Here is a 23,337-nt window from a genome sequence, read left to right on the forward strand (position 1 = left end):
CAGTAACAAGGCAGGGTGGTGGTGGGGGAAGCTAGATCGACATGGGGATCTGCTGCTCGGGTGGATCCCGCTACCTGAGGCAGTCGCCTCACCTTGCCGGCCCTGGCTCCGCTTGCGACGCTGAACTAATGCAGCAACCCCCTCAGGAAGCTGGATGCGCACGACTCTCCTTAGACTGCCTCAAGCGCGTCTCTTTTCACATAAGGCCTTTTTATCCGGCGACGCCCGCGGCGGGTGAGGCAACACCCAAACACCCCACCTCCTCCTTCACACCCACGCCCGGCCTCCGAGAGGCTGAACAGTGCTGCTTGGCTCGCGTTGGGAGGCTGCAGCAGCAGCGGCGGGCAGCGGCGTCGGCGGCCTCGCCGCGCGGTTTGACTGACAGCCGGAGAATGTGGGACGACCGTTGGTCCGCGAGATGGTGTCAACTGCCGCGCCGCGCGCCGGCAGAAACCGAAGACGAAGAAAAAGCCACCGCCGCACTTTCGAATCTGGGCGCGCGGAGCAGGGAGGGAGGAGGAGTTGGAGGGGGGGAGGAGGAGTCACGCGCAGGTCCACAGCCCTGGCACGCTCCGCTCTGTTTAACAGCCCCCCCCTCCCTCCTCTTGCCGCTGCCTCCTCCCCCCCCCCACCCTCGGGCGCTTCCCTTCCCCATCGCCGCTGTTCCTTCCCGGCTCTACCCGACAGCGTGTGCCTCCTACGTGCGTTCCACTTGGTACGGCCCACCTGGAAGATCATGGCGATTGATGGTAAGTAGGCCAATAACGGGCTCCTCTCCTCTCGAATAACCCCCCCTACCTGGGCAGCGGGCGCGGGGAGCGAGGGGGAGGGGCGAGCAACGGCGGTGTGGTGCCGGTGGGTGGTGGTCGGGGGGGGGGGCGCGGGCTGCCTGCCCCTGAGGAGAGGCGGCGGAATAAACAAACGCATAAATTAAAAGAATGAGAATTAAAAACAAAACCCAAACCAGGGTGGCGGGCGCGCGGGAATGATGATGAGTGGTCTTTCCCCCAAAGTGAGCGGCGGGGGCGCTCGGGGCGGCTCTCCCCCCGCCCTGTGGTGCCAGGCGCTGCCTCAGCTCGACCCCCGGCAGCGGCAGCCCTTTGCTCCCCGTGGAGTCGAGGGTTTTTTTTTGTGGGCGCCGAAGACGAGAGGCAGCCGCCTCCGCAAACCCACGCCGATATAATGGTGGGGGTCCTGAATAGTCTGTTTACATGGTGTAGGTGGCTGACTCTCTTCGCTGACGTGTAAAAATTAAGTCCCCCTCAGGAATAGTAGTTACCACACCGTTATGGACCCGTTTTACTTAGAAGTTCTGTCTGTTTTAGCCCCCCCCCCCCCCGCCCTGTGCCACAGGCAGCAGCAGCTCCTGGAAGGCGAAAAGGTGCCTCAAGAAGAAGTGGGGCGGAAGAAACCCGCTTTCTTTTTCTCACTTCGCCAAACGCCTTCTGGCAAGCCTTTAATAAGTGCCTGAGAGAAATAAAAACAGCCTCGCAAAGGCTGCCGTCACGCAGCTGGGTTTCAGGGGGGGGGGGGCTGCAAACAAGCAGGGTTCAACGCCCCCCCCCCCCCGTTTCCCGCCGCCTGACCCATCTCCTAGAGATGCTGCCCTCAGCCCTGGATACAGCTGGTTGCGTGGAGTGGTTCCAAGTCTGTTGCTCTTTCGGCATCATTTGAATAAGAGGAGGGGGTGTATATATATATATTCATATTCAAATGATGTCGAAAGAGCAACAGACTTGGGTAGACTTTCAGGCGGACTTTTTAATCAGCTGCTTCACAACTAAAAGTCTGCAAACAAAAAAGAGAGAGGGAGAGAGGAGCTTCTCTTTCCCCACTTCCCAAGGAAGGCAGTCATTGGTCTTTCTGAACTCCATTCTTTTCAAATATACCTTTTAAATTTTGTAGAGTGTGGGAGTATTCAGTGCATTTGATTGACACTGCAGGAAGTTGGGGGGGGAGAATTCATTGCTGCTGATGAGCTGGAAAATGTTCTTATTAATATCATGTTCGATTCTTAGAGAGAGGTACGGATTTAACACTGCTAATGTCAGTTTACTTGTACTCTTTACATAAAACTAAAGTTTGTCTGAAAATCTTGTCTTCTTTTCCAGTTTTCCTTGCTTCTATTCTTTGAGAATAGTTGGTTTCATGCATTTGACATGCACATTTATCTAGTTTGTGTATTGGCAGTCTGATACAATGCATGCTTCCTTGAAAATAAGTCACAGTTGCTTCAGCAAGTTTTGTTGTTGTTGTTTAGTCGTTTAGTCGAGTCAGACTCTTTGTGACCCCATGGACCAGAGCACGCCAGGCATTCCTGTCTTCCACTGCCTCCCGCAGTTTGGTCAAACTCATGCTGGTAGCTTCGAGAACACTGTCATTATGCATAGGATCTTAGTCTGAATAGGTCCTTTCCCATGTAAGGTATTTAAGACAATTATGGCAGTAAAATAATCCATATGTCATCATTTATGGCAAGATTTGTTCCCTTTAAGCATTGCAAGTGGGAATAGAAGGTGTGATTATGTTCTTGGAAGTGCACATTGGGAAACAATATTTCACAGTTACTCAGTTGAATAACATACTAAGGTGGAATCTACACAAATATAAAAAAGCTGTGAAAATGCTGTTTTAAAAAACGTTTTGAAAAATACATTGAATTTTGCATAGCTCAGTGTCGTCATTAGTATTACATTTGTATATTGTACCTTACACTTTATTTGCAGCTGTATGGACAGAGTAATTTTCTACCTAGCCAACTAGCTTGTGTCTGTTTTATAGTCTTGAAAAGTGTGTAACAACACATGACATTAATAGAGTAGTGCAATCTTTGTTGATCATTTCCAACTATGCTGTCTGGTGTTTTGGCCTGTCTTAGAAGACAGTTATTTGTCTTGATCAAATTAATTAGTAGTCATTGCCATCTTTATTATCCTTGTTTGTTTATCTTGTATACATTGATTTTCTTTTTTAAGAAAAAATGAGGGAGATTATCATGCAAATATCTGAATATGTCTTATATCTGAAACTATTTTAATTATTTTTCCAGTTCACCACATTTAATAACAAGAGAACACATATATTATCTGTTAAATTTATATCCTGCATCTTCTTCCAGAGGTGCCTAACACTTAATATTGTTGGGTGTTTTGTTGTTGCTTTTTATTGATATACATCAGCACCTTTTTATTGATATACATCTTGCCTTCATAAAAATGCACTTTTCAGAGCCAGTTACTAAAGATAGGATATTTGTTAAAACTCCTAAATGGAAAATGCATTCTTAAACTTTTGAGAAGATCCTGTAATGAATGGTTCTAGATGTTAATTTTGTTACATAGAATACAAGATAAATATCAGTGATGGGCCCTTCTGAGTCCCTGAGCCCAACCATTCTGTGCCTGAACTGAGACTTAAGAGTTCCTCTTGGCACTTTTTCTTCTGTTTTCATGGTACAGTAGCCTCTGCAGGTGGAGCAGTGGTTATTACTTTGTTGTTTGTTGTTGTTTAGTCGTTTAGTCGTGTCCGACTCTTCGTGACCCCATGGACCAGAGCACGCCAGGCACCTCTGTCCTCCACTACCTCCCGCAGTTTGGTCAAACTCATGCTGGTAACCTCGAAAACACTATCCAACCATCTCATCCTCTGTCGCCCCCTTCTCCTTGTGCCCTCCATCTTTCCCAACATCAGTGTCTTCTCCAGGGAGTCTTCTCTTCTCATGAGGTGGCCAAAGTACTGGAGCCTCAGCTTCATGATCTGTCCTTCCAGTGAGCACTCAGGGCTGATTTCCTTAAGAATGGATGCGTTGGATCTTCTTGCAGTCCATGGGACTCTCAAGAGTCTTCTCCAGCACCATAATTCAAAAGCATCAATTCTTCGGCGATCAGCCTTCTTTATGGTCCAGCTCTCACTTCCATACATCACTACTGGGAAAACCATGGCTTTAACTATACGGACCTTATTATTACTATGTGGTTATTACTATGGTCCGTCAATTCAAACATGGGTTGCGATTCTGCTTTACAAAACATGTTTCATCATTTCGGACATCATGTCAAACAATAGTTAAGCTTTTTAAAGCATTGTTTGCTAGATGATGCTGGGAGACATTCCTAACACATGGGATGGTAACTCCTTCATTGTGGAACAGGCAGGGTCCTTGTAAGTCTTCTGCCTCTCCTTTGTAGGGAGGAGCCATCCTGCCCTCCAGACCAGAGCTTTGATTAGGTTGGGACTGACCTAAGCTCTGAAGAGTTCTGTCAGAAATACTTTCGAGTTGCTGTGGGTGTTTTGGGGTTTGTCTTTCCTTTCACCTTCTGTTGCTTCTAAATCTTTTTCTCTGGTCTTCTGTCTCCATGTTGCTTTCTGTTTTATAGTCAGTGTTTGCATTTTGTTGGTTGAAATCTCATTTTTTCTTGTTTTTCACTTCATCCCCCCCCCTATCTTTGGAGGGCAAGTTACACATAGTTTTCATTGAGGGATATGTTTTGTTAGCCCTGGGGTTGCTGTTATCTGCCAAGCAATCCCTGTGATGTGAGTGCCTTCAGGCACAGAGCTTTTGCAGGTCTTGCTTCCAAAGTTATCAGAAAGGCATTTTGTTTGTGGCTCTTGTGCTATCTCCCTTACAATCAAAAAGGATGCAGTTGGTCCAGTGAGAGCAAGTCCCACACCCTCTATAACCCAGCACAATTGCCTGGGTCAATACTGCTTTTAGCAGCATAATATTACTGCTTAACTTTGGTGTGGTTTTGTAATTATGCTTGTCATAATCCAGAGCATTAAAAAAAAGGTTCATGGTGCAAATTTGATTGAATAGTAGTGGAAATAGTGAGGTACTGTAAATATAACTACCCCAGTCTCTGAAATTCAGAAGTATATGCTGTAGATTCGTTCACTGTACATGGATGAAGGGATTTACTTTACATACAGTGAAATAAACTTTCTTACACAATTTCTTGAAATATTGTTGAATCTCTGGCTGCTAAAGACTTAATGAATAAACCTGACTGGTGGGACTGAGGATCACATTTTGTAGTAATTATATAGTATAATATTGTTGCATGCCACCCCAGTCTCCAAGCTGTGCAATATTCCAGGGGTTCTGGGCACTTTCCCAGGGTTTATGTTTCCTTTTGGAAATGAGGCACAGTGGAGACTGTGGTGTCTTTATGATATATGGCTCATTTACACATACAGTGGTACCTTGGTTTGCATACGTTTTGGATTACAAACACGTCAAACCCGTAAGTGTGTGTCCCTGTTTGCAACCTTTTTTTGGATTACAACCCATTTTTTTGGATTGCGAACAAATTTTGGAGGCCCCATTGGCAAAAGCACGCCTTGGGTTACAACTTGTTTTGGTTTATAAACGGACCTCTGGAATGGATTATGATTGTAAACCAAGGTACCACTGTATATACAACCCAAGCCTACAATGTAGGGGTTCCCAGCATTAATACCCCAAAAGGATCTTGTTTCTCCCATAGATTCAAATAGAAATCAAACATTGCTCTCAAATGTATCTCTGCCTCTCACTCAGCTTGCTGCTTTATTTTTAGATCACATCACTGCCCTCTCAACTCTCTTCCAAACTTTGGCTTGTCTTTTGAGTGAGGGGGCCCCCACCAATTTGCCATCTCACACCACGCTCCTTAATCACCTCATCAGACAGCTAACTTGGCTTGGTTAGCTTTTAAGACTTGGTGGATCCAGGGATTAGAAGGTTCTGGCACATACCTCAACACCACAACCTCCTAGCAATATAGTCTTGCATAGTATAGTATTACAGGTATCCACAAATCTACTTGCCAGGGACGAGTACACACAGCAGTCCACAGGCTCGTTTTCAATTGCAATTTTTAAGCAGGTAAGAAATAGCAGGAGTCCCTTCCCAACCACATAAGAAAGACTGCTGCTGTTTCTTATCTTACCCATATGCTGCCAAAATGTGAGATGACCCTGCATCTCAAGAAATGGGAAGTGACTGGTGACAGGCACTAGTAAGGGCTCGCTAGTAAGCCAAGCCAACATTTTTGGACACTTAAGTATTGTAAATGTATAGATGGCTTTTGATTGGGTTACTTGCTCTGGCGAACAACTCATTTTCATTAGCTTGAAATTTCATTCTGTCCAGTAAAGTACTCTGCAAAGCTTACATACTTAAGTAACAAGGTAAATTGCTCCAATATGAGTTATAATTATAATTTAGATATTTTGAATCTACTGTTGTCTATTGAGGATAGAATAAGAAACTAATAACCCCCATTTGATACTGTAAGTAAGTTTGAAGGTCTTTCAAATAATTAAAAATACCATTGGATGATTATTAAGCCCACCGAAGATAAGTTTATGAATACTGAAATATATTGTATCGTTTCCCCACTTAACTCTCTTTCTATGAACAGGTGGTGAAAGACCCTGTGGCGTACATGAACTAATTTGCATTAGAAAAGGTAAGCAACTTCTTTGAATACTTTTAATTATGTAAACATTTTTTTAAATAGTGGAACAGCCTAGAAGAGTTAAGGAAAGAGCAATCCAGACCCTTATGTTCAGCTCTCCTCAGCTCAGCTGGTCTCCCACTGGCTGCTGAATGTCTCCACCAGTGGGGGCAGCACACAGCCCTGGAATGGGGCATTCCAAGGTTGTGAAGAGGCTGATGCTGAGCTGGCCCAAGATCTGCTGCCTCACAGCTGTTGTATGTCAGCATTGGACCTAGCCGTTGTGCTAGCTGGTAGGTGGCATAGCAATCAGGTCTGAATTGGGCCCAATTGTCCTGTCTCTTACTCTGCTGTTACTGTCATGAGTGTTAGGACTATGGATGCAGTGGTTGTTCCTTTACTCTGCAATCAGATTTCCAAGAAGTTGCTTCAAATTCAATCTAGTTGTGCTTAAGAATCATTTCTATATTTTTGCATGTAGTAAAGCCTATTTCAGGCCAACTATTCTCCTGCTGTCTTCATGTGAGAAATGCTTGCTACAGAGCAATTTGTATAGCCACTGTAGTGTAGTGGACAGAATCTTAGATTTGGCCTGGGAAGACCTTGGTTCAAATGTCCTTCAGCGTGAAGTGCTGCCGGCAAAAAATTGGGTGAAAGATGACTGGTGGGCCATTTCAAAAGAATTGAAAGGCAAGACCTGGTCCAGAGATGGACAGTTTGTCACACCACCCTTTAAGGAAGGACGTAATACAAATGTGATAGAATAAAAAAATAACTGAATTACGAATTGCAGGGTCATCTAGTCCAACCCCCTACAATGCAGGAATCTCAATGAATGAATGAAACCTTAATTAAGCTCTTTTAAGCATGCCAAAGCACTAAAGTTGTCCAGTGAAAATTATTTTATTCTTTTCTTCTTCTTCTTGCATGGCAAACTCCCATTCAGTATCACAATCTGCATTTGAAATTTTCAGTTTCAAAAGAGGCTTGCAATGCAGCATGGGAATTGCTGTTCCAGAGACACAACTCAAAAGTTTATTTTAATGCATAGCCATAGTTGTATGGTTCTTTGGATCCAGGCTATAGGCTGTATGTGTCAAATCTTAATTGTACTGAAAGTTATTTATTTTACTTATTTAATTCATTTATAGACTGCTTACTGTCAATAGATCTCAGAGTGGTTTACATTTAAAAAGTCCAAGTACATACGTATTCAGTAAGCCCATTCTCCTTTCAAGTTTAAATTAAAATACTTGGAAAATATAACCTATTCAAAATACATGATTGATTTTGGTGTAAAACATTTTGCAAAACAACCCCCAAAAGCACACTTCTGTTGCTAAGAAAAACAGAAAACTAAAAGGCCTGAACCTGAGATAGGCATAAGATGCCATCTGAATGCTTGTGGCCCACAAATAGTATCATGGTGTAAATTAATTCACAGCCAAGGTGTATACGGAAGGGTTCACTCCTAATAACTTCCTTTTTGCAAAGTTTTGTGATGATTCCATGTTTGTCTGATACTACTCTGACATAGCACTTTGGTGCTGAGATAAACCTGTATTTATCCAGGCATTTATGGGATGTTACTATGCTGCTCTTACTGATATGCCAGACTTACCGGTATATTCAAATTGTTAGCTGTAAAATGTATTGTAGAGCTAACCTAATGCTCCACTGTACTGGAAGCATTGTTCCTTTTGTTGGTCTGTCACCACCTCTGACACTTGAAAGGGGTAAAGCTAATCAGCAAAGAGGCCTAAATTCCAATAACCTGTGGGATAGAGAGAGAGTTTTGAAACTATTCCAGACACTCCTGCCCCTGTTTAAATAATTAAGACCGAATGGATGTGAGGAAACATATTTTTATCATTGTTGTAAGTTGCCTTGAGCATTGAGAATAGGAAGTAAAATGGTTAAATAAATATTTTAAGCATTAGCAAAATAACTTTGTCATCACCAGTTTGTTTTTTAGAAGGTATGAAACTAGATATGTTTTTTTCCTTTAGTCTGTTATTATCATAATGCTTGTGTTTTGAAAGCCATTTACTAGCTCTTTAATAAATCAAGATTATATAACCCAATGAAACTAGATAGGTACTTGGCTATGGTAGATTGAATTTCCATTGGTAACAATCAACTGAAATATTGTCTGGTGATTTCCAGCTTAAAAATGTTGCATAGTGTAGCTTTGTCCACTCATTTCCATATTACATATTGTTTATTAGACAACTCTTAAAGAAGTAATAATAATAATAATAATAATAATAATAATAATAATAATAATAATAATATTTCTATCCTGCATATCTGACTGAGTTGCCCCAACCACTCTGGAGAGATTCCAACATAGAATAAAAACACAACAGAACCAATTTTGTTATGTATTAATAGCAAAAATGCCATATCCTCCAAAGTATCTTAACAAATGAAAGTAGGGTCACACTTCTAACCTTTCATGTCTGTCATGTCCCTGTTTAAATGCCCTTAAAGCAAGCAAGCAAGCAAGCAAGCAAGCAAACCCAAAACACAGTTGTAACCTTATGGCATAAACTGGGAATTGCTCTACCCACTTGAACATTTTGGTTACCCCCTTTTTAATCTCTCCCCGCCCGCCCCTAGTTCTACATAACTTTTTGAGATGGCATGCCCAGAACAATACAGTGGTACCTTGGTTCTCAAACTTAATCCGTTCCAGAAGTCCATTCCAAAACCAAAATGTTCCAAAACCAAGGCGCGCTTTCCCATAGAAAGTAATGCAGAACGGATTCACCTGTTCCAGACTTTTAAAAACAACCCCTGAAACAGCAATTTAACATGAATTTTACTATCTAATGAGACTATTGGTCCATAAAATGAAAGCAATAATCAATGTAAGGTAAAGGTAAAGGGACCCCTGACCATTAGGTACAGTCGCGGACGACTCTGGGGTTGTGGTGCTCATTTCACTTAATTGGCCGAGGGAGCCGGCATACAGGTTCCAGGTCATGTGGCCAGCATGACTAAGCCGCTTCTGGCAAACCAGAGCAGCACACGGTATCAATGTACTGTACTATAAAATAAATAAGACAGCATTGTAGATGATAAAAATTAAAATTATTTTTTTCTCTTTACCTGCACTGATGATAGTCATTGTTTGGATGGGGGACTTTTATCCATTTCCACAGTCACACAATCAACCAATAAGTAGCTGAATTGGGTTCCACACAGTCACAAAAACAAATTAACCAAATAAGCCTCAAAAACAAAAACGCAAAATAAATAGCAAAAACAAAAGCTCCAAACTTAATCTGCTCCGGAAGTCCATTTGACTTCCAAAATGTTTGAAAACCAAGGCACAGCTTCTGATTGGTGCAGACGCCTCGGAAACAATAGCCAACAGCCGCATTGGACGTTTTGCTTCTGAAAAACATTAGAAAACTGGAACACTTACTTCTGGGTTTTTGGCATTTGGGAACCAAGGCATTTGAGAACCAAGGTACCACTGTACACAGTACTGTACCTCAAAGCATGGACACACCATATATTTGTATTTTAATTATGTGATGCTGGAAGTTTTATTTTTGATTCCTTCCCTAATAATAGCTATCATGCGATTTACTTTTTTCACAGCTGCAGCATCCTGGTCAATTGTTTTCATTGAGCTATCCACCACAACCTCGAGTTATTTGTTGGTCAGTCAGTGCCAGCTCAGACTCCAAAGTTGCCTTGTAAAGTTAGGATTTTTTTTACCATGAAATGTATCACTTTGCTGTTACTTTCACTGAACCACACTTTATGTTATTTATTTAACAAGTTTCCCCCCCCGTTTAAACAACAAAAACCTCTTTTGTTTTTAAGTTTTACATAAAGCAGTACAAAAATTCATTAAAACACCAATAAAAACAGTAGGCAAAGTAAAATGTATCAAAATATAAGTAAAAGTCTGTAGTTTTACAACAAATAGATGTAATAAAATTATATGTCTAGTAGGTTTGCCTAAGCAAATAAGTTTTTAGCAGTTACCAGAAACTACAGTGAGGTTTTCATCATTAGATGACACTTGTCAATGTGCCAGCTTTGCAGATTGAACCATTTGAGTGGGTAAGATAATTTCGCCTTTTTATTGCCTATTCAGCCAGTTAGGAGAGCTCTTTTTGGAGTCTTTTTTGCTTTTTTTACCATTCTGAATAACTTGGTGTCATCAGCAAACTACCATCTTATTCCTTATGCCTAGCTCCAGATAATTAATGAATAATTTAAAAAGTTCTTGTTCCAATACAGTTCCTTACCTCCCTCATTGTGAAAACCATCCATTTGTGCTCTGACCTCTTATCCACTAGCTTCTAAGTTTACTTTGGTGAAGGAATTAGTCAAACACTTTTTGAAAGCAGAAGGATAAAATGTGCTTGTTGTCACTGTCAAGGAACTCCGAACAGAATAGTGAGGCAGACTTAATTCTGCAGAAAGCACATGAGGTTTTTCCAGCAAAACTTGTTCATCTCAGCACTTGGTCATTTTATCTTTAACAATATTTTAAGTGTATTTAGAATATACTTTAAGCTAATAAGTGTGTAATTTTTGGCGCCCCCACATCCCTTTAAAAAAGTTATTATACTTTTTATTATATAAGTTATTATATGGATGGGATACCATTAGAATCTGCTAATTTTTAAGTTGTCAAGGCTTTGAAAACTAGCAATACAATTTTAAATTACCTTCCAATCTAAAGGTACTAAATGTAAGGAATGTAGGACAGATACGATGTGATCACAGTTGCTTAGAGCAGTAAGTAACTATGCTATTCTATTATGAACAATTTAGTTCATAAAGCAGCATTACTGGAGGCCCATATAGGAGGAAATAGCAGAAACTGAGCTTTGTGACCACCAGAGACCATTGGGGCAAAACCACCACAGGACAAATAAAATCACAATTAGCACATCAATCTCAAACTCAGTATTCAAAATTTGAAGATGATGACGACCCACTTCCTTGATCTGAACTTGTCAATGCAAAAGAAATTGAGGACATTAATACTGTGCCCTTCAGACCCTCATATTGCACCCTTCATACATTCCCCACCAGTCTCCCCAGCAGGCCAGCACCCTTCATACATTCCCCACCAGTCTTCCCAGCAGAGAAAAAAGTACTATGATGCAAAGGGGTAAGAGATATGTTATGTTTACCTATGGCACTCTTAAGTGTCTGCTACTGAATCACTTGGGTGTAGAACAGCACATAGAAGAACACATTTAAATCTCTTTGGAACAACACGTAATTGTTGTTCATTAGTGATTCAGTCTCATCTTGTGGATATAAATTTTGTAGGTATATGCAGCTGTAAGGTCCAGTGTAATCATAATGGCTAGCTGTCCTTGATCTAAAATCTTCAGCAGATCAGCCATGCCCATAGAAAGTTTGAGGTTACAGAATTAAAAAAATTGGGGATAGTAGGTCAGTGCACCTGGAATACGGCTTGGAGGCACCTATTATTAAGGGGCTAAAAAGGTCAGATTTGTGTACTAGTTATTGCCATGACTATGTGCTAGTTAGGGCTGGAATAACTGTTGTTCCTTCTGAGGTGGTGATTCAGAAGTGGGAGAAAATTTGGTAAGGCTCATGCAGTGACCGCTCCCCATGTGTTTCCTCCTTGAACGTGCGGAAGAGCTAAATATACATGCCACCTCTGGCAAATTATTGTGGGTCCACTTGGGTCTTAGACCAACTTACCTGGGAGTAAGTCCCACTGAACTCGATGACATCATAACTGAAGTAACATATATGAGTGCATAATGCCCTTCCTCCCAATAAGACCACTAAGTTCAGGGTCTAAAATTACCTAGCTGCACCACTGGCACAGTTCCTTCCTGAAATAGACCATTCCTTAAATTGGGGCTTATGACCTCTCTGTGTTCCCTTCCTCTCCCCCTTTTCCAAGCCTAAAAAGCCTTACTTTATAGTTTGTGTACATCAAATGAATTTTATATGGTCTAGAGAAAATGATTATAACTACAATCCTATAACTCTCACCAGTAAGCAAATACCAAGGAAATCAATGGGTTTACTCAGAACTGAGTAAACATGTAGAGAATTGTGCTGCGTGAAGGCAGTCTTGATTGCGGTGCACACTTAGCTAAGTAAGTCTCACTGAATACACTAAAACTTACTTTGAGGTAAAAATGCATAAGATTGTGCTGTAAATTCAGACTTCCGCTTGTTTTGTCTTTATTTAACAGTAACCTTATTAATTTTTAAAAATAATATGAACTCCTAATTTATTTTCATTGAATTATATTTTTAGTTTTTATCCCATCACTATATCATATACTTTATAATACATATTTCAAAATGTATATTAAGGTTTTGTGAAAGTCTTAATTGCTTGATGGACTCAAATTTTATATTACAAAAAGGGCTAATTTTTGTTTAAATCTTTGTTAAACTTACGGACTTTGAAGCAAAAAAGTAATTCAATTTCTTCCCCTCCCCCTTTTCATCTAGTTTATAGACCATCTGCTGGGTGTAGTTAGAGCACATGAAAGTGCGAAGGATGGTAGAGAACGAGACAAGCAGCTTTGACATAGGTAACATGTCTCAAAAGAAACAAAGCAAAGTAATCAACATTTCCCATTGAATTTGTGGTTCAGATATATTAAAAGAGTAAAGATGACTAGGATTTCTTAGTTTTAAACTATGGATAAAATATTTTCTGTGAAACCAAAATTATATAGCGTAAAGTAAGTTAGATGCTGACTGTATCGGAATATTGCAGTAAACCTGCTGTTTCCGTAGCACAAATAGGAGCAACAAACCACAGTCCCTGGATTAGAGTTATGTCTGAACTAGCAACTGTGGTTTGATTTGCTTCATTGAATTACAATCTAAAACCAAAATTTGTTTTTGGCTTTCTGAGCATGACTTTTTCAAGAAAAACAAACCACCATCTTTGGGTCGGATGTAATGCTAAGCCAGGGATAATGGTTTATTGCTTTTGTTTGTACTAGAGCAGGATCAGATTTGGAATGATCTGTGTTTTATGTGCAAAGAGGACCAATGTGTGTATAACTATAATATAAAAATTTTGTTTTTGGAAATATAATGAATAATTACAATACTTAGTGCTTCAGCAAAATTTGAGGGTAATGTTTTTAAAAGCATTGAACTTCACGGACCTGAATATAATATAAAAAGTTCAACAGTGGAAAAAAAGCTTGCTCCTTTCTTGAAGGTAAAGGAATATGTCAGAGACACTTTAGTACAGTAGTACCTTGGTTGTTGAACTTAATCCGTTCTGGGAGTCCGTTTGACTCCCGAAACGGTTTGAAAACCAAGGTGCAGCTTCCGATTGGCTGCAGGAGCTTCCTGCACCCAATTGGAATCTACGGAAGCCGCGTTGGACGTTCAGCTTCCAAAAAAGTTTGCAAACTGGAACGGTATTTGGGAGCTGATATGTTCGACAACTAAGCCGTTTGACAACCAAGGTACCACTGTAACAGCATTTCAACTTGGAGGAGCCCTTTAAGCCTGTCATAATTTGTGGTGTGGCTTGTTTGCTTCCATTTTGTGGCTATTTTCATAAAACCTGTAATTTGTCCCGCTAATGTGGTATGGGAATTGCTTTGTTGGGTCACATTGAATACAAGTAACATTTGTTTACAGGAGTCTTCTGAAATCAGTGGATAATGTGGTTACTTCTCACACTAGCACTAGTATTGTGGTGTTGATGTAGGTGTAATCATATAATCAAACTGTTCCATGTGGTTCCTAGAAATAGATACTACTGGTGTGGCATGTGAGTCATCTATGCAGAATCTCTCTCACATTTCACTGGTTGGTTACATATAAATTGGCCCTGAGTTATGAATGAGGCTGAATGTAATCTAGAATGCATCAGACGAATACCTTAGAGATGTTGAATAATGTAGAGCATGACTGATCCTGCTCAACGCAGGTATTCCATTCCCCAGGGTTCTGTGGTTAAGCAGTAGCAATTAAATGTTTCTTTAAATATTTTCATTGTCTTGTGGTCACAGTTTATTTGTTTAGCTAGAGATTTAGGTTGGACATAATCAATAATCTGTCATTAAAGTTATTTTACTTAATTTATGTGACGCAATTATGTGCATTTGCATCTCACTAAAATAAATACAATAAATTCATGTAATTGCATCAGCTTGCTGATTTCTAGAGAGATAATTTACTATTTATTGTAATCCGTTGATCATAAATAAGGATAATCATAACAAGAAATGATGAGCCATTAGATGAGCTTGTTGCATGGGTCAGTGTTCATTACTTTTTATAAATCTAAAACAATGTTTATCTTCATAAAACAGGAAAGTATGATCCATCTTAAATGAAGCACTTTGAAGGCCTGTTCGTTTCAGTTGGAGTTAAGCACTTGCTCAGTTCCCTCCCTTTGAAATTAATAGGATTTAAATATGTTGAGCTGTATCTGGATTCCACCCAATATTTGAGTAAGCAATCAAAGTCACTATCTGTGGTACTTATTTAGTGGGAACAGAATATTCAAAGTGTAGGTTTTGCACTTTGTAATCTAGTTGACCTATAGTGCCATCTAATGGCTAATTTATGAAATACGTTAAAAAAATTCCCATGAAAACCATGGTCTAATGAATACTGTGCAAAATAATACAGTGGTACCTTGGGTTACATACGCTTCAGGTTACATACGCTTCAGGTTACAGACTCCGCTAACCCAGAAATATTACCTCGGGTTAAGAACTTTGCTTCAGGATGAGAACAGAAATCGTGCTCTGGCGGCGCGGTGACAGCAGGAGGTCCATTAGCTAAAGTGGTGCTTCAGGTTAAGAACAGTTTCAGGTTAAGAACGGACCTCTGGAACGAATTAAGTACTTAACCCGAGGTACCACTGTAGTCTATATAGGTTGCTTTTGGCCATCATAGAAACCATTGAGATCAGTGGACTTAAGTTAGTAAAGACAAGCTTATTTCTGTTCATTCTGGGATGGCTGCTCTGAGGATGAGTTAAGCAGATAAAGCCTATTTTTCATTGCAAATTATATTTAATAGATTTTCACATCTGGTTCCCTGAGCCTGAGTGAGCACAGAAGTGAAAAATACTTTTGGCTGTGTGTACACTGAAATTACAACTGCAGTGTAATGGTTGGAGTTTTCACCTGCTGTCTCAGAACTAATACTTTGTAAGAATTTGAGAATAGTCTTTTTAAAATGAGCAGTATTAATTGATAATAATCTGAAGCTGCCAATAATTATTAAAAACTTTATTTTTTATATGGGACAGTGGATGTCACTACTAATGTGAACTACTAAACTATGGTTGTCATAAAGAAGATCTCCCTGCCATGTTTTTAAACATGTGTTTTAAACGTATAAGCCCAGATTACCCATGAGTTCAGAAGGCTGCAGAAATTGCAGTAGCCCCATACTTCATCTCTCACAGGTTGAGGTGTGGGCTGATATACAGTGTGTCAGTAAGCCAGCATACTAGGATAGTTGGCATATGTGCCTTCACCTGCTGTCACCACTGCCTGGTCAGGTAATGACTTGATTAAAAGAAGAGAAGGGAGCTAAAGTGGGGAGTTGATGGGGAGGGTTCTTTGGGGACCAAAGAGGGCTGACTGGAAGGAGGAATATTTTCTGAACCTTGGTTTATTTCTGAATCAATTAAGGCAGTGGCCCACTTGCACATCTCTGCTGTGAACTTCTGTTTGTCTGCTTGCTGTGAGCAAGTAACATAAGCTTCTAGGAATATGCCTCTTCCATTGAAACGGACTGCTTTCTTGTGCCATAAAGGTAAAGGTACCCCTGCCCGTACAGGCCAGTCGTATCCGACTCTGGGGTTGCGTGCTCATCTCATCTTGTGCCATAGTTTCAGTGATATCTGTGCTACCCCTTTAACACTGGGGCTGGTCTCTGGGATAATATTATCGCAGATAATGATTCTGTCTCTCTCTTAAATGGTCACTGGCCTATTAAGCCAAGAAAGCAAATAAAGAAGTACACATATTGCCAATAGTGACTTTGTTTTTTTGTTGCGGCATGTATCCAGTGGGTAAATGGAGCAAAGGTTGGTTAAATACCCTTTGATTAATGAGGATCTTTAGAAGCAGCTGAAATAAGAACTTTTTAGTACTCCTTTGTTATACAGTGGTACCTCGGGTTACATACGCTTCAGGTTACATACACTTCAGGTTACAGACTCCGCTAACCCAGAAATAGTACCTCGGGTTAAGAACTTTGCTTCAGGATGAGAACAGAAATCGTTCTCCGGCGGTGCGGCGGCAGCGGGAGGCCCCATTAGTTAAAGTGGTGCTTCAGGTTAGGAACAGTTTCAGGTTAAGAACCTCCAGAACGAATTATGTTCTTAACCCAAGGTACCACTGTATGCCTATTTTAAACTTTTAAAATTCTATACTATTGTGAAAGAAATGAAGTTATTTAGTTATAATGAATTAATTATTATATAAATTAAATACCAATACTGTATTTGATACATTAACACTGTAAAAACAGCATAACTTTTAGTACTAAGTAGCATTCAACTAAATAATTCCACAAGCAGAATGAGTTCCATTTGTGCAAAGGGACTTAACTCCTCCTTACATCCCATGCGATTCCCAAATCTGCTCTCGAGTGCTGGGATAACCCCCAAAAAAGATTTAGGGAATACACAGGTGAGAAGAGAGAGGGTGAACATTCCCTTGTGCAAGGAGAATCCTTGCTCTCATGGAACACTCCCCTTAGTGCTACTTTGAATACAACCCGTTGAATTGTGTTTTTTAAAATAAGTGTATTTTCATTGACCATCATGGGGTTTCAGATCAAGTACCAGTTTGGCTTGTACACAAGGCAGATACTATTGCATTGACCACATTAATAATTAAACTGTCTTGACATGCAGTAAGATAAATATATAGTTTCATACACTATTGGAGCAATTGAACAGTCAACACTTTATGTAAGTAAAAAAAGAAGTTTATAAATGTTTTTTTTAAAGCAATTACCCTTCCTTAAAATTAAAGGTATTTGTTTTGGTTTAATGCTTGTGATACTGCTACTCTTCAAAAATACTTTTCCAGTATGTTTGAAATTACTTTTGGAAAGAGATAAAAACAAATTTAAATATACAACATATGTTGATTTTTGTGACATAGAAAACAAAAGTCCTAATATAATGACATTTAATTTATGGTAAGCTGCCAAATACTAATTTTGTTAGCATAATTTATAACCTTTGAATTCATTGCTAGTATTTACAGTACATTACAATATTAATTTCAGTGAATTTCTTTCACCTGTTATTGAAATATAATAATGTTCCTTGAATTACTTTAGTTCATTAGATAGAATTTACATTCTTTTTGTCATTGTGCATCTGCTATGTTGAATAAAACTGTTCAGCCTCATAAAAACAGTTCTAAGATAGTCTTTACAAAATCTGTTGTATTTTGAAAGTTGTAATACTTTTCAAGAAGCAATTAATATTATTGTGGGTCATTAATTAGGATATAACATTAGCAATATTTTTAATGGAGTGCATCCTCTGCATAATTGTGTTAAATTCCTTATATTTAATTTTATGAGAGTTACTATTACTATCTGTCCGTAAAATAATTGTGCTTAATAGTTAATTTAAGAGAATTAAATGCTTAATGTTAAATAGTGGAATGCAAACAGCATAGTATACTGTACTGTACATAATCCCTCATGGGGTTATAGAAATGCTGGTTACAGGTTTAAGAAAACTATCAGAATAGTCATGTCTTTCACATGTGATAAAATCAGGCTGCTTATAGTCCTAAAGATGGGTTCATGTATGCAAATTGATACAAGATAGATAATTCCAAATACTTGCATTTGGTGTTAAGGTAGATGAATAATTAATTAGTCTAGCTGAAGCTAAGGTATCATTCTTTCATAAGGTATTAATTGCTGAATTCTCTTAACCTCAGAAAATGACCTTAGATCTATAATTGATATTATCATATTAAACACTAAATTTAACATTAAGCTAATAAGCAAACCAGCTATGCTCTGTGGCTGAAAAAAGTGTTATCCTATTGGGACAGTGCCCTTGCAGAAGAACTATACAGGCAGGAGTAACTTCTGCAATAAAATGGGGCTAGTCACAAATTCAAGAATATGTAGTTAATCACTTACCGTATTTTTTGCTCTATAGGACTCACTTTTTCCCTCTTAAAAAGTAAGGGGAAATGTGTGCGCGTCTTATGGAGTGCATGCAGGCTGTGCAGCTATCCCAGAAGCCAGAACAGCAAGAGGGATTGCAGCTTTCACTGTGTAGCAATCCCTCTTGCTGTTCTGGCTTCTGAGATTCAGAATATTTTTTGTTTGTTTTCCTCCTCCAAAAATTAGGTGTGTCTTGTGGTCTGGTGCGTCTTATAGAGCCAAAAATACGGTACCTTTTTACTTTTACTTTTTAAAAACCCTAATAACTATTTTATGCATTTGGGTTCTAACAGACTCCAAAGATTATGAAATACGTACCCTTTTACAAAAAAAAGGGTTTGAATTCAATTGTTCTGTGATCTTTCAGTGCTTTTCACATGATGATGTTGTTGTTTTAATTGATTATTTCTGTGCTGTGGCATTATAGTCCGTCAAAGTAAATAGGGGCAAATGAAACACTGCATGCTTGAAGGCATTGGCCACAACTTGATAAAAAGTCTATTGAAACAGTAAGTATTTTTCATAAATTTGATGCAGCATTTAAAGCAAGGCATTGTTAACAATTTAGAGATTAAAACAGGGCTGCATGCCAGTGGCAGGCATAGCTAAAGTGAATGTGGAAGTACTCAAGTTGGTGTGGCCACCCCAGATTCACAGTCTCTTGCAGTCACAGACTTGCAGACATACAAAAATGCATGCAAATCCCTCTATAGTGGTTGCTCTATACTACAAGCACTAATCCTTAATGAAACTTCATACAATAAAATTAGAATTGTGTGTCTAGACCCTTGGAAGACTAAACGTTAGAACTTCAGAGGAGTGAGAAAGCAGCGGCTTCGAAACCAGGTCCAGGTTACTGACAGGTGTGGGATCCAATCAACACATTAAACATGCACTGGCTGTCAATTTGTTACCTGACCAAGTCAAAGATTTTACTATATATCTGTAGTGGACATTAGAAAGCATGTGTTGAATTCATTCCCAGTGACAGGTTCCACATAGATATCCATGTGTGGTAACTGTTTATTTGCAGCAAAAAAAAAATCCTGGTTATAATCCAAAAGGATGTGATTTTAAACTTTGATTTAAACATTATGTTCATTAATGGGTCACATTGCTTTTATGAAATACAAAAGTAAACACAATTCATAAAAGTAGACATAAAATTGCTGTCGTATTCCGCCAAAGCCACGTAGATTTCACAATTGGCAGGATGGGGATATATACACACATTGGTCTTGACAGTAGATCTGTGATTGATTACTTGATTGAAAGTAGGCTGAAAAATTATATTGTAATGAAAATGATGGCAATTAATATTTATTTATTAAGGGTTTTTATTTTATTCTTTTAACTCTACAAGGCAAATATATAAACAATATGATAATATAATAAATGTTAGTAAATAACTTAAAGAGCAAATAAATGAAACAAGGTAAAAGAGTTAAATAAAACATTCAAAGCACCAGCAGTTGAATTCTATTCTATGAACTCTGTTGAGCCTAAAATAAAACCATCTTGGCCTGATGCCTAAAAACTAACAAAAAAAGAAGCAAAGCAACTTCCCTGGGTATGGAGTTCTACAGACTTGTTACCACCACTGAAAAGGCAGTGTGCCCATGTAACCACTTGAATGAAGGGGAATATGAAACTAGGCCTCTTGTTTCATCTTCTCCCTATTATGTACTTGCATGGAAGTTTGGGTCTGGGTGTGATTTACTAACAATCTAGTTTAATGAAATGTGTTGGCTTTCCATTCTGGTCATTGTTTGTGTTTTTTCTAGTATCTCCTGAGGCAGTTGGATTTCTGTCAGCAGTTGGACTGTTTATTATCCTGTTGTTGATTCTTTTTCTATATATTAACAAGAAGATGTGTTTTGAGAATGTTGGAGGTTTCCCAGACCTCAATTCACGATACAATGCCAGAAAAAATTCACAGGACAAACTTTGTAAGTATCAAATTCTATGGTCTATGGCTTTGAAAGACTGCAAACCCCTGGTGTAATATCATATGAATAATGTTATGTAGGCATAAAAGTTTGACTTGAATAAAATAAATATCTTATATATTCCAAAATACTTTTACTAATCCATCTGTAGTGCTTAGTCAGAATTTAATGGCTTTGGGGTCTGTTGAATGTTTTGTAAGGGGTTGACATTTTAGATAGTGGAAAGAAACAAATGGTTTTATATTTCCCAAATATGCTTAATAAGAATAATTAGATCACAGCTTTTATATACCAGGAAACCATATTTTCTCAATTATGAGGGACAAAATCTTAGATATTTCTGAATCTCAAAAGTGGTAGGACAAACCTCTTTTATTTGCAGTGTATCATTCATTAAAAGTTAGAGGGAAAACACACAATAATCATATTTGAACTGAATTATATTCCATGACCGCAGTTCAACATAGAATTTAGACTGCATAAACTTGTTGATTTTACTGGGGTTGTATGCTTATATTTGTACAGAATTTGTACAGACTGTTGGCCATGGGTACAGAATTATTGTGGTCTGGGTGAATACAATGTTAAGAATGTAGTCCAGTGTTAAGAATTATGTTTTATGTTTTCTTAATAACCGATACAATGTGGGGTATATGCTAGTGTTTTGAAACAATGTAGTATATCTGTCTTTATAATATATTATTTAAATACGTTTAAACTTTTTCTTTGCAGGTGTAGAGTAAATTCAACAATTTACATATAATATTTAAAATGTCTGGTTATGTTATACAATACAACATACAACACAACATAAAAAACAGAATAGATTTTTATCAATTGATTTTGGCTTTGTGTAGTAGAAAACACTTGCTCCTATTTATTGCTTTTAAGGTTACAGAATTCAGAGAATGACTAATCTGCAGAGTCCACAATTTAAAGGATAGGGTTTAGGATACTTGAAAAAAATACAATAGCAATGCATTTGAGGAATAACATATTTTCAAAGCAATAATGTACTAACAATCAAAACATGGCATTTTTCAAAAATTTTCAACAAAATCTGAGCCTTCCTTCTATGTCTTCTCTGGTTGACACACTCAGTAATGCTGTAGATGATCTAACCAGTGCTGTTGGAGATGTCAGCTATACAGTAGCTGACTCAGTTACAGAACAGGTAACAAGTATGATCAACAGCCTTCGGACAGATGATACTGCTACCGCCCAAGAAGATAAATCTATAGTAGATAAAGAGGAAAATAAAGAGAAAGAAGACTTGAAAAATGTTACCTTTCCAAAAGATACTAGGCAGAACTGCAAGACATATAGAACAGATGAGTCCCTTAATAAAGAACTAAATCAAGAATTGCATGCTGTAGTAGAACAAAATGAGGGCCCGTTGCATAAAAAAGCAAAACAAAAATCACCAGGACTTGACTTCAAAAACACCAAAGAAGTGCACAGTTTTGATTCCAGGAATTCAGAAAAAAATGAAGAGCAAACTCCAAAATTGCAGAAGTTAAAGTCTAAAAAAGCTCATGGGGTTCATGATGTAAAAGAAAAGAAATGCAAACCATTTTCGGATGGCCACAGACAGTCTGTAACAAAGCAGGAAGAAAATGCACCATCTATTCTTTCAAAAGAAAGTAAAAAGGAAAAGGCTAAGCAGTCAGAATGTTTTTCAAAAGAAGTGAGTAGTAAGAAGACACCAGAAAAAGGTGAGGTGTCTTATATCATACTTTATCCATGTGGCCTTTCCTGGATCTTTTACTACATACTTCTTTTCCCAACTGTTTTTTCAGATTTCATTCATAATGATCTTTAAAACAGTCTCCTTAGTAGAAACTCTTTGTGATATGTATATTATTTTCTCTGAAATTTGCTTTATCTAATTTTATTCATACTCCTTGAAAACTGGTTACATATTTTCTTTCCTGATTAATGCTACTAACTTTTGAATAGTGATTAATCAACTTTTTTAAAAAAATATCTTTCTGTTCCCTTAAATTTTGCTACATCTTTCAACGGATTGCACTGGATAACAAGAATATTTTGTACATGATTCTTGAATTCTATATTTATATGCATTTGTTTACCTGGTGCTTCAGGACATAGTGTGCAGATGTTGTTTTATTATAAGAAATAATATCTGGGAACCTAACATATTATAAGCTACATATAGCTTTTCATGAGGGGTAATACTAAAAGTGAGAAAACTAACATACAAATCATGAAGTGGCAATGCAACAAGTCTAAAATATATATATCTAAAATAAATAAATATAATTGAAAATATATTTTCTCTAAAATCAGTCAATGCATAAATTATAAAATAGGCTATTTCACATCTCTAATAATTGAAGGAAAACAAACATTTAAAGCCATTGCTAGCGAAACCATGAAGGTATCCCAAACTTTGCAGTTATACACAAAAACAAATGCTGACATAAATGTATCTATCTAACAAGAAGGATAAACCCCCTATATCAAGTTACAGAAGAGCTTTCTGAATCCACTAAGGGTGATAGGGCAAAGAGGGAAGACAAAACGAAATGAAATGCATGGGGGGGTGGGATCTTCCCCATGGGCAGCAGTAAAAGGCATGTATTTAGGAAACAACCTTGGTTCATCCCTTTAAAAGCCTGATTATTTCAGGCTAAAATAAATATTTCCAGGAATAACAGAAACAAAAAATAATTATGTTAGGGATAATACATTTATTGTGAAGTTTGAGCTCTTGCCTAAACTGGGTTAAAATGTGAACTATATTACCTTCT

The 23,337-nt window shown here is 38.4% G+C and overlaps 1 protein-coding gene across 7 annotated transcripts in view; it reads left to right on the plus strand.

Moving 5' to 3' along the window:
* The first annotated feature begins 310 nt into the window (after positions 1–310).
* The window catches only part of SYT14 (synaptotagmin 14), an 83,795-nt gene continuing 60,768 nt past the window's right edge, over positions 311–23,337 (plus strand). For 3 of the 7 annotated variants that reach the window (XM_028724740.2, XM_028724741.2, XM_028724743.2), the window contains exons 1-3: positions 311–749; positions 6,405–6,452; positions 20,399–20,563. In XM_028724740.2, coding sequence (XP_028580573.2) covers positions 419–749; positions 6,405–6,452; positions 20,399–20,563 — 544 coding nt within the window. In that variant the 5' untranslated portion in view covers positions 311–418. Of the gene's footprint in view, positions 750–6,404; positions 6,453–12,923; positions 13,007–20,398; positions 20,564–21,301; positions 22,279–23,337 lie in introns of those variants that run through there. The other 4 variants (XM_028724738.2, XM_028724739.2, XM_028724742.2 and 1 more) reach the window with 2 other exon arrangements.

The sequence above is a fragment of the Podarcis muralis genome, chromosome 3 (assembly GCF_964188315.1).
Source record: "Podarcis muralis chromosome 3, rPodMur119.hap1.1, whole genome shotgun sequence".
In the NCBI taxonomy this organism is placed as follows: domain Eukaryota; kingdom Metazoa; phylum Chordata; class Lepidosauria; order Squamata; family Lacertidae; genus Podarcis; species Podarcis muralis.